This window comes from Tamandua tetradactyla, chromosome 10, assembly GCF_023851605.1.
Source record: "Tamandua tetradactyla isolate mTamTet1 chromosome 10, mTamTet1.pri, whole genome shotgun sequence".
In the NCBI taxonomy this organism is placed as follows: Eukaryota; Metazoa; Chordata; class Mammalia; order Pilosa; family Myrmecophagidae; genus Tamandua; species Tamandua tetradactyla.
Genome location: NC_135336.1, coordinates 99,156,831 through 99,173,771, shown reverse-complemented (window position 1 = coordinate 99,173,771; position 16,941 = coordinate 99,156,831). Strand labels below are relative to the sequence as shown.

At 48.5% G+C, this 16,941-nt stretch overlaps 1 protein-coding gene across 2 annotated transcripts in view; it reads left to right on the top strand.

The window, feature by feature from the left end:
* The window catches only part of PRDM15 (PR/SET domain 15), an 88,024-nt gene that overhangs the window by 10,881 nt on the left and 60,202 nt on the right, over nt 1–16,941 (top strand). For both annotated transcript variants that reach the window (XM_077118960.1, XM_077118961.1), the window contains exons 2-5: nt 7,564–7,608; nt 8,319–8,412; nt 10,256–10,409; nt 11,878–12,130. In XM_077118960.1, the coding sequence (XP_076975075.1) occupies nt 7,572–7,608; nt 8,319–8,412; nt 10,256–10,409; nt 11,878–12,130 (538 nt within the window). In that variant the 5' untranslated portion in view covers nt 7,564–7,571. The remainder of the gene's footprint in view (nt 1–7,563; nt 7,609–8,318; nt 8,413–10,255; nt 10,410–11,877; nt 12,131–16,941) is intronic.

The window sequence follows — 16,941 nt, the reverse complement described above, 5'->3', positions numbered from 1 at the left end:
ATTTGGCTGCTAATCTCTTTCTTAAAAAAAATTATTGCAGTAAAATATATTAAAAATTTGCCATTTTTTTTAAGTACAATTAATGGTATTAAGTACATCCACAATGTTGTGCAACTGTTACCACCATCCCTTTTCAGCACTTTACCATCACCCCACACGGACCCTGCATCCATTAAGCAAGAATTCCCCTCTTCCTCCATCCCTGGTAACCTCTCATCTACTTTCTGTCCCTATAAAGGAGATTATTCTAGATATTTCACACAAGTGCAATCATATACTTAGTCTTCAAGCTTCATCCATGTTGTAGCATGTCCCAGAACTCCGTTCCTTTTTAGGGCTGAGTAATATTCCACATATGACTGGATCTCATTTCATTATCTGTTCATCTGTGAATGGACCCTGATTTGTTTCCACCTTGTGGCAATCGTGAGGAATGCTGCTGTGAATTTGCATCTGAACACCGACTGCTAATCCTTCCAACTTCTTAGCTTAAGTCATATAAACAAAGCAACCAACTCTTAATTATGTGGAGGTAAAGAAGGATTCCCTTTTTACCTTTAAAGGGTTCATCAAAGCTCTTCTGTGTAGTCTGTTAATGTGCAGTCTGCATGAGAATTGGGGAAAAAAGTGAATGGATTATGAGATTAAAAAACGTAGTGGAGAAAGCAGACAAGGTATAAAACTTTTTATGACAGCCTGAGATAAGTTTAACAGGAACAGTGAACTTTATTGTGGGATTGTGGAGGAGGTGAGAGCCATTGAAGGGAGGAGGCTGTCTGGAAAGGGTGGGTTTGGGCCCTGACTTGAAAGTTGGGTGGGACTTGACTCACGTGGGTGACTGGGGGTGCAGAAGCAGATGGAAGGAAACTCGCTGTGCCCAGGGAGCAGACTCTGCAGCCCCCGCATGGGGGATGGATGGCAGGGTGGGGAATCGGGGGAAGGTCACTGAGAAGGGGGGCTAGTGGGTTATTCAAGGTCAGGCCTCTACCCTGTACTGGCACAGTGCAAGGTTTGAATGTAGAAGGGGGTTTAGAGTGGACCGGCCTGGTGCCGAGTGTAGATGGGGCGCAGAGTGGACAGGTGGGGCGCTGAGTGTAGGTGGGGTACAGAGCAGACAGGTGGGGTGCCGAGTGTAGATGGGGTACAGAGCAGACAGGTGGGGTGCTGAGTGTAGAAGGGGACACAGAGTGGACAGGCGGGGTGCCGAGTGTAGAAGGGGTACAGAGTTCGTAGGTGTGTGCCGTCCCGGCCCCTAAAGTTTAGTAGGGAGGTAGATGTGAGCTATGTAACACTCATATATGATTACAAATCATAAAAGTGCCAAAGCACTTTTCATGACGGAAAACTACATAGTGCTCTTAGAAAGTGTTACATGAGGCCATAATTGAGACAGATGGATCAGGGAACCCTCCCCAGAGAAGTGACGGTGAAGCTCTGACTTATCCAGAGAGTGAGCTCGGGAGAGGCTCCTGCGGATGGACGTGGGGAGGTCTGGAAGCAGAAAGAGGTCAGCCCTTTCTGGGAACACAAACAAGGCCCTGGTGGCTGGAGGAGGGCATGGAGGGAGGTGGGCAGAGGAGGCCGGGCCCTCCACTGAGGAGTTTCGGGCTGGCAAGTGACCTGAGAGCACTGATAAGGGGGGGAATGGACCCAGGCCAGGGCAGGTGGAGAGAAAAGAGCCCTCCTGAGCCCCTGCAGCCATCCAGGGGCAGGAGGCGGGGGTGGTAGAGGTTGTCACATCTCTCTGACAGCCACCAGCTGCGATGCAGGGTCTGGGCCAGGGGTGGGCGTTGGCAGGGCAGCTGGGGAGCTCAGGGGTTCACTTCCCACGTGGTGGGCCTGGGGTGGCTTGGACTGGCAAGTGACGGTGCCAGGTGGACTCCGAATGCCCCAGTGGGCGTTGTAGGGTGTTGGTGAGCGCGGCAGGGTGATGGCGGGGAGCTGGGGAGAGCCGGGGCCTGGGGCGGGTGGAAGAGGCCGGGACTCGGTGGAGCTGCTGGGCTAGCAGGCGGCAGGCCTGGGCTCTGCGAGACGAGCGCGAGCGCGGTCCGTGGGGCTGAGGCATCCGAGGAGGGAGGACACGATGCCCATCGGGACTGGGCCTGCCGCAGCCCAGTTTGGGAGGACGGACCTGAAGAGGCCACGCCAGATGTGGCAGTGACAGAGTGTGCAGCAGCAGCAGCATGGAAAACTAGTTCCCATGGAAATGCTGCACACGCACACCAGCTGGGGAGACGGGGAGGCACTTCTGCCCCCGCCTCGGGTGGCAGCTGGCCTACCCTCACCCCAGCCAGACCCCCCGCCATGTTGTTAGCAGGAAGCAGATCCTGGGTACACGGTTCAGTTTAAAATTTCCAAGTGAGCATGTCTAAAGGGAAAGGGCTCTTAAAAGACGTGCCACAGTGCCCTTAGCGCCGCAAACATTTCCTACTAACTCCCAAAGACTGCCATATTCCTAGTCAGTGTTCACTTTTTCCATTGTCTGGAAAATGTCATAAACCTCTGTTTCCATCAGAGCCCAGACCACCCCTCACACTGCCGCTTGTTGATTCGCGCCTTTAGTCTCTTAGAATCTTCAGGTTTCCCCTCCATATATACATATGTATTTATTTTAAGTTAACATTTTACTTGGAGGTACTTGTGGACTCAGATGCAGCTGTAAGAAGGGTCCTGCATACCATTACACAGTTTCCCCAGTGATAGCATCTTGTGAACTTCGAGTCCAGTATCAAAGCAGGACACTGACATGGACAGAGCCAAGAACAGGACACTGGCCTCAGCGCCAGGCTCCCTCCTGCTGCCCTTTTGTAACCAGGTGTACTGGTTTGAAAACGTGTACCCCAGAAAAGCCATGTCCTTTAATCTTGATTAATATTATAGGGGGGGGACTTTGATTAGATTTTTCCATGGAGATTGACCCACTCAATTACAGGTATGACCTTTTGATTAAATTACTCCGTGGAGATGTGATGAGCCCAATTGTGGATGTGACATTTCGATTAGGTGGAGATGTGACCCCACCCATCCAAGGTTGGTCTTGATTAGTTTGCTGGGGTCCTTTAGAAGGGGAGACATTTTGAAGAAAAGACAGTTGCTTCAGAGCTGACAGAGTCACAGACATTTGAAGATTCCACCAGACATACAGAGCCCAGCAGACGTCACCAGGGGCTTTCCCATGAGATGCTAAGCAAGCTGGAACCCAGAGCCGTGTCCCGGAGCTGAGTGAAGTCTGCACATGCGTAGAGAGGAAACCACTGGCATCAGAAGCTGGAAGCAACAGAATCAGGAACAAGGACCAGCAGATACCAGCCACGAGCCCTCCCATGTGACAGACATTGGCCTTCCTTGAATCAGGGAATCTTTCCCTGGATGCCATATTTGTACATTTCTATGGCCTTAGAACTGTATACTTGTAGCTTAATAAATTCCCTTTATAGAAGCTGTTCCATTACAGTTATGTTGCATTCCAGCAGCATTTAGCAAACTGATACGCCAGGTCTCCCCCAACCCTGTGACCTGGCAACCACCACACGGTTCACCATTTCTGTAATATTGGCTTTTGAAATCTATTCTTTGAACAAACACTTGCAGCAGGAACTTTTTGGAATGGGCTTTTTTTCACTCAGCAGGATTCTTTGACGAGTCTTGTTGCCTTCACCTCAACTTTGTTCCTCTTTATTGCCGAGGTAGGTGTTCCTTGGCAGGAATGGCCAGTTTAGTTAACCACTGAGCTGCTGAGGGACGTCCAGGTTTTGTTCCTTTTGGCCTATTATGAATAAAGTGGCTATGAGCATGCATATTCAGGTGTTTTCTGCAGATGTAAGTCTTCATTTCACTGAGATAAATGCCTAAGTGCAATTACCAGGTCAGATGGCAGGTGAAGTTTGGTTTTATCAGAAAATGCCAAACTGTTTTCCGTTCCCACCATCCATGTATGATTGACTTTCTCCACATCCTCACCAGCATTTGAGTCATTCTGTTAGGTGCATAATGAGTGCTCCTTGTGGTTTTGATTTGCATTCTCCTAAGGCTAATGATGTTAAATATCTTTTCGTGTGCTTTTTGGGCATCCCTTTATTTTTTAGGTGGAAATATCTATTCATATCTTTTGCTCATTTTCTCATGAATTGTTTGTACTCTTACTGTTAACTTTTGAGAGTTTTTAAATAATCTAGATCCTTAATAGTTCTTTGTTGGATATTTGGTTTGCAAGTATTTTCTCCCAATCTGTAGCTTGTCTTTTCATCCTCTTAATGGGCCCTTCTAGAGTAAAAGCTTTTAATTTTGATGAAGTCCAGTTGACTGATTTTCCTTTTCCAGATTGTTCTTTTATTGTGTAAGTCTAAAAACTCTGGCTAGCTCTAAATCTTGAAGACTTTTTCCTGTGTTTTCTCTAAAACTTTATTGTTTTATGTTTTAAGACCATGATGCATTCTGAGTTAGTTCTATAAGATGTGAGGTTTAGATTAAGGTTAATTTTTTTTGCCTACGGGTGTCCAGTTGTTCCAGCACGATTTGTTGAAGAGGCTGTCCTTCCCCATTGAATTGCTTCTGTGTCTTTATCAAAAGCGAGTCGGGCATGTTTGGGTGGGTCTGTTTCTGGGTTCTCTTGGTCATTCCATTTATGTCTGAGTCTGCCCTTTTGGCAGAACTGCCCAGTCTTGATTACTGTAGCTATATCATAAATCTCAAAATCGGATAGACAGATTCCTCTTACTTTAGTCATCTTTTTCAAAATTGTTTTAGATATTCTAGTTATTTTGAGTTTCCATATAAATTTTAGAATAATCTTACCTATATCTACAAAAAAAAATGTTGCTGGAATTTTTATTGGAATTGCATTAAATCTGTCTGTCAGTTTAGGAAGATTTGACATCTTTGATCCATGAACATGGTGGCATACATGTTAGGAAAAGAGAAGCAAAATTGTCCTTACTTGCATTTATTTAGATCTTTGATTTATTTCATCAGCATTTTGTTTCCAACGTGCGAGTCCTATACGTATTTTCTTAAATTTGCACTTACATATTTCCCTCTTTTTTTGAGTGATTGTAAGTGGTATTGTACTTTTGATTTTTGCATCCATGTGTTCATTACTGATTTATGTAAGTACAGTTGAGTTTTGAATGCTCATCATGTATCCTGTCACCTTGCTGGATCCAGTTATTAGTTCTAGGTTTTTTTTTTTCATTGTTATATTGTAAGATTCCTTGCGATTTTCTATGTAGACAATCATGTCATCTGCAAGTAGGGACAATTCTGTGTCTCCTTTATCTGTGTGTCTTGTGCTGGCTGTAAACCTCAGCCACACCTTGCACCTGGTTGATGGTCCTTCGTGGCTTTCTTAGTCTGTGGGCCCGCCTGCAGCTCCTGGGTCCTCTCTGACTGCAGGGTCTGGGAGCAAGCACAGGCCTCATCTTGTCAGCGTTCATGCCTCCAGCTCTAGCCCCTCTCGTATCCCACTAATGGCACATCTCTTGGCTGTAAACCCAAAGACGTTAATTTTTGTTTTCATTTTTGAACTTTAGCACTAACTGAACTTTTAGAGATGATTTGCTTTCTTCTCCTATTCTGGAATTACTTTTGTACTGCAGAAGACTTTAGACTAAACTTCCCTTCTGCAAAGGAACATTCAAAGCTTTAAAGAAACTTTGCTAAGAGAGAAATGGCTTTGTAGATATTCTGTCACATCGAGGTGTTTTAGTTTCCTAGGCTGCTTAAGTAAATACCATAAAATGGCTCAGCTTAAACAATGGGAATTTATTTGCTCACCATTTTGTGGCTGGGAAAATGTCCAAAATCAAGGGTTCATCAAGACAGTGCTTTCTCCCTGAAGCCTGTGGCTTTCTGGGGCTGCTGCTGTCAACCCGTGATCCTTAGCTGGTCCCATGGCCAGGCACTTGGTGACCTCTCCTGGCCTCTCCCTTCTCTCTGGGTTCCATTTCAGCTTCTTGCTTCCTGTGACTTTCTCTTTCTTTACCTGAATTCATCCCACTTAACACGGACTCCAAAAATAGGATTAGGACCCATCTCTGATTGAGGTGGGTCACACCGTAGCTGTCCTAACCTCATCAGAAGGTCCTACTTACGATAGTTCCACACCCACAGGAATGGGTTAAGTTTAAGAATGTGTTTCTCTGGGGTTCACACAGCTTCAAACCACCACCCAAGGCCAGTCTGAAATTTCAAGTTGCTCTCCTACCCATTTTCTCCCTGTTGCTACTTTAGAACTCAGCTGGTTTCCTCTGGCAGAGAAGCTTAGAGGAGACATTTGTCTGAGGCACAGGAGGGGCTGTCCGCTTCTCCTCCTCCTGGAGATGGGAGGACCAGCTCCGGCAGGCCACGCCAGGCCGTGGTGGTTTGTTCAGGTTTACACAGCGAGAAAGACCATTTGTCCCCAAGCTCTGATCACTGTGAGCTTTGCTGGAACTCTGTATTTTGCCATGATCTGGCTGCAGTTTTGAGTTGCCTCTGAAGAACTTGCTGTTCCCTTTGCAGAAGTTCCTGGACTGGGAGCCAGCGTTGGTGGGTGGGGTGTTGCCAGTGGTAAGCAGGTTCTCAGTCTCCAGGGTGGCACGCCAGCGACTCCTGCAGGCAGTGCACCTCCTGCCAGGCCCTCTTCTCCCTGTTCACCTCGGACCGGGTGACGGCTGCTGTCCCCATCCAGACTTGTGGGTGACCACGCCTGCCATGCCCATCAGGAGTCGGGGGACGCTGGGCCACTTGAGGCACGGATGACATCTGTTTCATTTGAGAGGTGTTCTCATGGTAGAGTAGGTTTCTGTGGCTGAGAAGCCTAGGACAAGAAAATGTTTCTGGGCCACGGTGGCTCAGCAGGCAAGAATACTTGCCTGCCATGCCAAGAGGACCCAGGTTCGATTCCCGGTGCCTGCCCATGTTAAAAAAAAAAAAAAAAAGAAAATGTTTGTACTGTGTTTGGGGAAAGAAATACACCCTGGTTCTTTATCCTTTGGCTTTGTAAGGGGACATTGGAAATCCTATCTCTACTCTGCCTTGTTTCCTTTGAGCACATTCGGTCTTCTGTGATGACGCTTTCAGTTCTGCCTTCTTCTGTGTGCACAAATACGGACGTTCAGCAAATCCGAATTTTCACTGGAACATCCAATTATCTACTTCTCATGCTTTAAGCAGCTGGGGAAAAGAACAGGGGTGGAGAGTGTGTGGAATTAGTATTCAAGAAGTGTCCGAGGTGAAAACTGGTTGTTTTTTTAAAAAAAATGGTGGCATATTTATGTCACAAATGGCAACTGATGACTCACATGAAAAAATGAGAGTCTTGGTTCATGAAGACTTACTAATGACGAGGCCATTGGAATCCACTGCTTTTATTTAAAAACAAACAACACTGGTTTAGGTCAGAAAACGTGAAGCTCCCCACCCCCATCCCCCACCCCTGCGGCATACCCCACAATAAGGGAAGACCCCCTGCCTGCGCTTTCAAGCAGCGAGGTCCCTGCTCAGGCTCTGGGGGCTGTTAGTGGAAGCATCTGTCCGATCGCCCCAGCCATACCTGTCACTAACCAGCCCTCTTGTGCCCGGCAGGTGCCGAGATGGCCGAGGACGGGAGCGAGGAGATCCTGTTCATCTGTGAGTGGCCCCCGGGTGTGGCTGTGGCCGCCTACGCCCGCAGTGGACAGGCGTCACTGCACGGACCAGCTGGCGCTGGCCTTCTTGGCAAAGCCACGTCCCCATTTTATTTTTATAGTTCAGAAAAGCTGTTACTTTTTAAATTGAAATGACTTTCACTTGCTTTAAAAAGCATGATTTATTACATGAAAAATGGGCTCAAGGGTGTGGTTTCAACAGGCTCCTCTTTCTCAGAACTCCCAGCAAAAGGCAGAAAAAAAAAATCCAAGGGCTTAACATGAGGGAAGGATGTCTGACGTATAATAAACAGGTTGCCTCTGACGAGGTGCCATTTAGTCTCTTTCCTTGAGGAAGACTTTGGTCTTCATTCCCGTAGAGGTGACCATGTGTGATTTGCAGAAGTGCCACAGAGCATAAGCTGGGTCTTCTCCTGCGGTGTGTGCGTGTGCGTGTGCATGTGTGTGTGTGCGCTCTTCTGCAGTCATTTCTTATTTGTAGGAGCACCAGTGGTACTCTTTGTGATGCATGTGTCACCTGCCAGCTGGGCCCTTGCTCACCTGTCCTTGTGGTGTTGATGTTTGTCGACCTCTCATCTGTCATCACTCTGCCAGGCATGTGCGCGTGTCCTCTAGCAGTCTGTGGCAGTGCAGTGTCCTTGGGACATCTCCCTCCCTGGGCACTGTCCCTGAAGCTCTGCTGTCGCCTTGCAGGGTGTGAAGACTGCAGCCAGTACCACGACTCGGAATGCCCCGAGCTGGGCCCCGTGGTCATGGTCAAGGACTCCTTCGTGCTAAGCAGGGCAAGGTGAGTGGCAGCTGGAGCTGCTCTCCAAGTCCTGGCCGTAAAACCAGGTCCCTGTGGGTCGAGTGTGATGAGAGCCTGGTGGCCTGTATGTCTGCAGAAAGAGAAGAACCAGCCAAACAATGCACATGGAACAACCCGGGACTGGGAACATCTGTCTTCAGCTTCCAGAGGGTATTAATGGTTTCCATTCCTCTGTGAGCTGCATAGCTTTGCTGCCAGGATGAGCTAAAATGGCTTCAGAGCACGTTTCTTTGATTTGTTTTGTGGTTCTTGGCTTGGCAAGCTGACGACTATGTTGGTTTACCCCTTGAGTAGTGATGGCCGAGCTTGTAGGTATGCTCGTCCAATTTCCCCTGCATTCGGAATCTAGGCCTGCTCTTGGAGGAATGCCTGCTCTGGGGCAAGGTGGCAGGTATGGGCAGTACGTGCAGGTGATAATGCAAAGCCGCTGCCTCACCGGGAATACCACCTGCAGCTCAGGCTGGTCCCTGATGCAGACATGGCCCAAGTTCACGGTCCAGAGCTGTCCCTTAGTACCTGTTTGGACAAGGCCTTTCCCTCCCTGACCCTCATCTGTAAAGTGGAGAAAATAGCAGTTACTGTTGTAATTGGTACGGATAGTGCCGGCATGGGTAAACATCCTGAAAGATTATGCTCTCATCAGTGCTATTTCTAGATACCTCCCTGCTGGTTTCCTTGGCCTATTTAGTTATTTGTATTACTTTTCCCCATGAGAAATAGAGCCATGAGATTAATATTTTTGCCAAGAATAGAGACCCCATCAACTCTCTCCTTACCCAAAATTGCCAGTGGCTTCCCGTTGCCCACTAAAATTCTTTTAAACCATTGGTCTAAGAGTCAGAGCCATCCAATTAGCCTGCCCTGCTTACGCCCCTGTATCAGAGAATCGGAACCAACAGGATACATGTACATGTATGCATCTGAAAAAATAAACTTTATATATGTATGAGAGATGTATTTAAGGAATTGTCTCACCTAATGGTGGGTGCTGGCATGTCTGAGATTTGTAGGGCTGGCAGGCAGGGTGGAGATTCCAGCAGGACTTGAGGAGGCTGTCTGGAGTCCACAACCCATAGCACAGGCCAGCAGGCTGGAATCTCAGACCTGAGAGTGGATGTGGCCGTCTTGTGGGAGAATTTCTTCTGAAACCTTAGATTTTGCTCTTGAGGCCCCCAGTTGACAGGATGAGGCCCACCCCCCCATCATGGCCTTTCCTTAAAGTCCCCTGTCTGGAGGTGCTGCTAGTCCTGCGCCCAGAGTGCTTCTGGAGCAACTCTGGGCCGGGATCAGTGCAAAGAACCTGGCAGCGGGGCCCAGGCGGCTCTCAGCCCTGAGTGCGGGTGTCCCCACCTGGTACCTTCCTTTCTCCCGATGAGCCTCCTGCCCTCAGCTCCCAGTCCCTGACGTCCTCCTTTATTCCCTCTGGGGCCTCAGCTCGAGTCCCCGTGTCTCCTCACTAGCCTGTGCCCCAGAGAGCAGGCGCTGAGGCCACTTACCACCTCGGAGGGACGTGTCGGTGCTGAGTGTCGGGAGGGATTGAAGGGCGGCCTGCAGCGCCTGGCCCTGACCGGGTGCCCTGGTGGGCCTGGCTGGGGCCCTGGGGCCACTCCTCTCTGTCTAAGGCCTTCAAGAGTCACGGTGACAACGGCCACCTGGGCCTGTCACAGCTGGTCCTCCTCCACAGAGCTTAGCAAAGCCTTGATCTTCTCACCTTCCAGAATTTTATTGCAGGAGTCCCCCGTGGTTGCTGCACGTGTGCCCTTGGGTGACCGATCCGGTCTCTCCCCGGGGCCACGCGGCCCTCATTCTGTCCGTTTTCTAGATCGTCCCTTCCGTCCAACCTGGAGATCCGACGGCTGGAGGACGGGACCGAGGGGGTGTTCGCCGTCACTCAGCTCGTCAGGCGGACCCGCTTTGGGCCTTTTGAGTCTAGGAGAGTGGCCAAGTGGGAGAAGGAGTCTGCGTTTCCACTGAAGGTCAGCAAGGAGAACTGGGGCTGGGTTTCCTCCCTGTGCTGTTATCGATTTATATGTTTTAGAGACACCTCCAAATATTGTCATTTTTCTTAATCCCCAAGCATATGTTTATCTGTTGGCCTTCCTTCCTTCCTTCCTTTTTTCCTTCCTCCCCTCCCTCTCTCTTTGCAGTTTTTCATGTCACAAGAGGGACTTCAAAGTTAGTTAGTATTTTGTTATTGTCAACTTTGCAAAACACTGAAAAGAGTGTATCTAAAATGTGTGTGAGAGGTTGAGGCCAAAATGCTGATTTTATTTCTCTTACAACCTCAGCTGGTGCTGCAGGCTTTAGGAGGAGGTGAGTTTTGTAGTTTTTGCAGGGGTGCATCGCTCTAGTAATTTTTGCACCCTGTGCAGAGTTTATGGTACTTTGCAAACCTTTTTCGAAAGGCAGGTATGTTGTTTGGGCAGCAATGAGACATCAGGCAATGTTAACCAAATTTGGCAGCTCTAAAAGCACGCCAGAGTGAGAACAGACAGCTGTTCTGTGCTTTCAGGCGAGAATGAGAAAAACAAAATAGATGTAAATTGCAGCAGGGGCCTCAGAGTCCTTAAAATAGGCCCGTGGATATCCCATGTGGCCAAGCAGGACAGGTTTGTTCTCTGCTCTGTCTCTGCCTTCTGCATAGTACCTGGCCAAGGGCAAGTCTTCACAAGTAATCCGTCAAGTAGCAAATGAAGAGCGAGTTGTTGGTCATTGCAGCAGTTACTGCTGGATATGAACTTTTCTTGGAGAACCTGAACAGGGATCCCCTTGTTTCTGGATAAGCACTGCCCACCTTGACCAGATTTAGAACTCACATGTCCCAGTGCCCTCCTAGACAAGGTATAGAACTCGGGTTTCCCGGTGCCCACCTGGACCAGGAGTCGAAATCCTGATGTCCACTTACACCAGGATTAAAATTCATGTCTCAGTGCCCATCTAGACCAGAAATCAAATTCAGGTGTCCTGATGTCCACCTAGACCAGGATCAGAACTCACATGTCCCAGTGCCCACCTAGACCTGTTACCTTTTGTTGCATCTGCAGCTTTCCCTTTGTGAGTAGCCTGAACTGTCTGAGCATGTGGTCTCCCTGTGAGCCTCCCCCAACCCCCAGTGCGCACGCCCCTGGCCAGTTCCCACAGAGGAGCGCAATGTGGGCTCTGCCCTGGCCTGTGTGTGTGTACTGCCCAGCTCCCCACACGCACACACTCATGCCAACCGACACCTGCTCAGGCTGGCTCACACATGCCGGTCTGCACATGCACAGGCTGACCTCACAGGCAGGCTGATCTGCACACGCTCAGGCTGGCTCGCACATGCCAACCTGTGCCCACACGCAGGCTGGCTGGCACACACCAGCTGTCCAGCACATATGCTTCCCTGCACTCGCAGCCCTTTGATAACCAGTTCCCTCCCGCCCTGCGACGGGCCCCACTTGCCTTCAGGTGTTCCAGAAGGACGGGCACCCCGTCTGCTTCGACACCTCCAACGAGGACGACTGCAACTGGATGATGCTGGTGCGGCCGGCCGAGGAGCTTGGCCACCAGAACCTGACGGCCTACCAGCATGACAGCGACGTGTACTTCACCACCTCGCGTGACATCCCTGCCGGCGCCGAGCTACGGGTGTGGTACGCCGCCTTCTATGCCAAGAAGATGGACAAGCCCATGCTGAAACAGGCCTGCCCCGGCGCCCAGGGTACGCGTGGCCTTGCCCGCTCTATGCTGGGGCCAGCTCCGCCCGACCGAACGCAATCCTCTGTGCTGGGCGCACTGGCCGGGGTCAGGGTTGGGGCGTGAGGGTTCCTTTGGACCCCACACAGGGGTTTCTGTTCTGCTTTTTAAATATCTGGGTGCATGTCTCCTCCAAGCCACACACGCACCTGCCGTGAAAAGTTCTCCCTCTTGTCTCTACCGCTGTAGACTTGTACACGACATGACACATCCTTAGCTCTGCTCTCAGCCTTTCCGCATGTCAGCCCCACAGTCCTCTGAGGAGGATTAGCCCCACGTGCAGTAAAGGAAGTTGAGCACAGAGAGGCTCAGCAGTGTCTCCGAGGCCGTGGCACAGTGGGTAACAGAGCTGGCATTTGAACCTGAGATCAAACTGGCGTTGCAGTTCTTCTCTGCAGCAGCTGCCCCAGCTTGGGTGTGCATGTGTCTGTACTTGAGCGTGCAGGTGTGTGTGTGCACATGTGCAGGGCAGTGGTGGTTACACGTGTGTTTAAAGAAAGACCAAGCAAGGTCGTGTGGTCAACTCACCCAAATTCAGCTGTCGCTGTTGTGGAAGTGAGTGGGGCTGCCTTGCTGGCAACCCTGCCACCCGCCAGGGTATTGCTTTTGACCCCAAAGGGCCCCTTGGATTTTAATTCTTTCCTCCCCATGCATGGGGCTTTTTGAAGTAGATCTTCCTATTACTTCAGAGAACCATGTGAAATGGCTGCTATTTGACATTTTCTGATGTGTAGAAACCACAATCACTTATGGCCCAGTCTGACCCTCTCCTGGGGGGCAAACCCTGTTTATTGCCGCCATGAAGATAATTTGCTCAAGGGGGAGAAATACACATCAACTCTATTTCAGGCCCCCAAAAAGGTCATGATTCTGAGGAGAAAATGGTTTGCTTTTTGCTATAAACATGATGTGATACAAAATAGCTCCTTGATATAAGATTCCTAGTATATTTGGAAGGTCTCCAGGTCCCCAGGGCTGATTTGGTGAGATTCAGCCTGTGATGGCCTTCCTACTGGGGAAGGGAAAGCGCGTGTTTTGGGGGATGCTGAGGGGCTGGGGGAGGGCTGGCGATTCTGATGGGATCTGCTCACAGGGTGATGGCCTTAGTGAATTCTCTTTGCCTGATGATAAAGGAACCTCATTAGGTTTCCACCCTTCCTGGGTGTATTTGAGGACGAAAGTGAGCTAAGTGGGAGTTCTGTGTTTCAGGAATTTTCTCCCTCACCCATCACCTGCTGACCCCACTCTATAGGGTTTGCTGACACCAGGCACCTTGGCTGTCCCCACAGGGGACCCCCATGGTAGCACCCCATTTTCCAGGCATGCGGGATGATGGCTAAGATAGCCATGACCTTTCTGACAGCGTGTTCTTGTGGCTGGGAAGCTTTAGCTTTGCCCCTTCATGCCCCAGATGGACTCAAGCTCCCCTTTGGGGTTGGTGATGGGACGCTGACCTTGGGGATCAGTGTCCATTGGGGTTGCTGATGGGATGCTGACCTTGGGGTCTATTTCCATTGGATTTGGTGACAGGATGTTGACCTTGGGGTCTGTATCCATCGGATTTTGTGACAGGATACTGACATTGGGGTCTGTGTCCATCAGGGTTGGTGACAGGATGCTGACCTTGGGCTCTGTGTCCATCAGGGTTGGTGACGGGATGCTGACCTTGGAATCTCTGTCTATCAGAGTTAGTGACAAGATGCTGACCTTGGGATTTGTGTCTATCAGGGTTAGTGACAGGTGGCTGACCTTAGGGATCTCTGGTGATGACTGAGAAGCTGACCTTGGGTATCTGCATCCTTTGTGGTAGTGGCAGGATGCTGACCTTGGGATCTGTGTTGATTGAGGTTGGTGACGGGACGCTAACCTGTGGTCTCTTTCTGTCAGGGTCAGTGATGGGACAGTAGACCTTAGGAATCTGTGTCCATCAGTGTTGGTGACAGGACACTGACCTTGGGGATCTGTGTCCGTTAGGGTTGGTGATGGGACACTGACCTTGGGATATGTGTCCACTGAGGTTGGTGATGGGATGCTGACCTTGGGATCTGTGTTGTGAGAGTTGGAAACAGCACTTGACCTTGGAATTGTGTCCATTGGGGTTGGTGACAGAATGCTTATATAGAGGATCTGTATTGAATGAGACACTGACATTGGGGCTCATCATCCTTTGTGGTTGGTGATGGGACAATGACCTTGGGATCTGTGTCCATTGTGGTTAATCCACTGACCTTGGGGATCTGTTTCCCTTGAGGCTGGTGATGTATAAGATGTTGACCTTGGTATCTGAATCCTTTGAGGTTGTTGACAGGACTCTGACCTTGAGATCTGTGTCCATCGGGGTTGGTGATGGGATGCTGACCTTGGGGATCTGTGTCCATTGGGGTTGCTGACGGGATGCTGACCTTGGGAATTTGTGTCCATTAGGGTTGGTAATGAATAAGATGCTGACCTTGGGATCTGTGTCCGTCGGGGTTGGTGATACAGTGCTGACCTTGAGATCTGTATCCATGGGGGTTGATGAATGAAATGCTGACTGTGGAGATCTATGTCTGTTGGCTTTGGTGTTGGAACACTGACCTTGGGGATTCACCCCTAGTCAGCTCATGTCCTAGTTGATGTCACACTCCTCTCAGAACACTCAAGGTCAAAGTAAAGCAAAGATTTCCTCCCCCTATTGCAGCTACAGTTGTTTTGTGTGCTCTTTGCCTACTAGATCTGTTCAGTGGAGCCCAGTTTGAAACCATGGACTGTTGAAGTGGAGTTACCCTGGGAACATGTCATGCACTGTGTTTTTCTCCTGTGGATCATCAGAGCTGTTCTCATTCAGGAGTGCTAAGGGTGACTGGATAGTTTGTCCTCTGTTTTGGGGGGCATTTATGCCGAGACAATTGACAGACGTTGTAGTGTATGGTCACTGTAAGAACATCCTAAAACAATTAAGGGTTGAATTGGGAAAATAGATAAGTAATTTTGGTACTATACACATTTTAGAAATGCTCATAGGATTTTATTTTTTGAATTTGGAATAAAAGCCCAAGTGTGTGTTTCCTGGAATTGGTTCGTTTAAATCCTTATTTCTTCTCTACCAGAGAGAGCCATTTTAGACGATGGCTTAGCACACACAGAGCCGGCTGCCTCTGGGATTGCTTTTCTGGTGAGGTCCATGTGACCCCCGCTACTGGGCTCAGGACCTGTTGTTAAGACTTTGACATAGCAATGACCAGAGCCCCCTGCAGTGCTTCCCACCACCCTGGCCACCCTCCTTTCTTGGCACAGTCTGGAATGTCCAGAACCCTGTCCCAGCCCTGTCTGCTCCAAGATGCACCAGAGTCTTGGGTGGTGCATCTTTTAAATGCCCCATCCAGCCAAAATGCTGCCCTAGGAGCCCAGAAATGTGGCTAAGTAATTAATAAGACATGTGACGAGGGGCCTCAAAACTTATGCAGAAAGCTGATCACCTACAAGGCTCACGAAGTCCTGCTCCCACATGCAGAGACTACTCTGCCATTCACCCCCAACAGTGAGGCCTCGCCTGCCCGCCAGCCTGTGTAGGACACTGTGGCAGGACAGATGCCATATGGAGGGAGAAGGCCTTTCTAACCATCACCTTTGGCCTGAGGGGAATGGCGCAGAGTAGGGTGAAGGGGCCATGGGTTCATGCTGTAAGAATCACGTCAGTGGCCAGTGGATCAAGGGACAATCTTCTCATGAATTATTTGTGTTTTTTTTGTGTGTCTTGGCTTATTTTATGAAGCATAATGTTTCCAAGATTCTTCCAGGTTGTGACATGCATCAGAACTTCTTTCCTTTTTGTGGCTAAATGATATTCCATTGTATGCATACAGCACATTTTGTTTATCCACTCTTCTATTTGGGTTCTTCCATCTTTTGGCTCCTGTGAATTATGCTGCTCTGAACCTTGGTTTACAATGTTCTGTTTGAATCCCTGCATTCAATTCTCCCAGGTATATTTGTAGCACTAGAATTGTAAGGTTGCATGGTAATTCTATGTTTAATGTTTTGAGGCACTACCAGACTGTTTTGCACAGTGGCTGCACCATTTTTTGTTCCCACCAGACATGCAGTAGGGTGGTAGTTTCTCCACAGCCTCATCAATGCTTGTTTTCCTTTTTTTTTTATCCTACCCATCCTAGTTGTAATGAAGGGGTAGATATCTCAGTGTGGTTTTGATTTGAATTTCCATGATAAGTAATGATAATGGGCACCTTTTCATATGCTTATTGACCATTTGTATGTCTTCCTTGGGGAAATGTCTATTCAAATCATTTGCCCATTTTTTAATTGGGTGGTTTATCTTCGTTACTGATTTGTCTTTTTTATTTTTTGGGGGGGGAAATTCTTTAAAAATTTATTTAAAATATTGCATTTAACATCTTTCTTCAATAATCTCTGTCCATTTTCAGATTCTTTCTTTTTTTTTTTTATTAATTAACGGAAAAAAAGAAATTAACCCAACATTTAGAAATCATACCATTCTACATATGCAATCAGTAATTCTTAACATCATCACATAGATGCATGATCATCGTTTCTTAGTACATTTGCATCGGTTCAGAGGAACTAGCAACACAACAGAAAAAGATATAGAATGTTAATATAGAGAAAAGAAATAAAAGTAATAATAATAGTAAAATCAAAACAAAACAAAACAAAAAAAAACGTATAGCTCAGATGCAGCTTCATTCAGTGTTTTAACATGCTTACTTTACACTTAGGTATTATTGTGCTGTCCATTTTTGAGTTTTTGTATCTAGT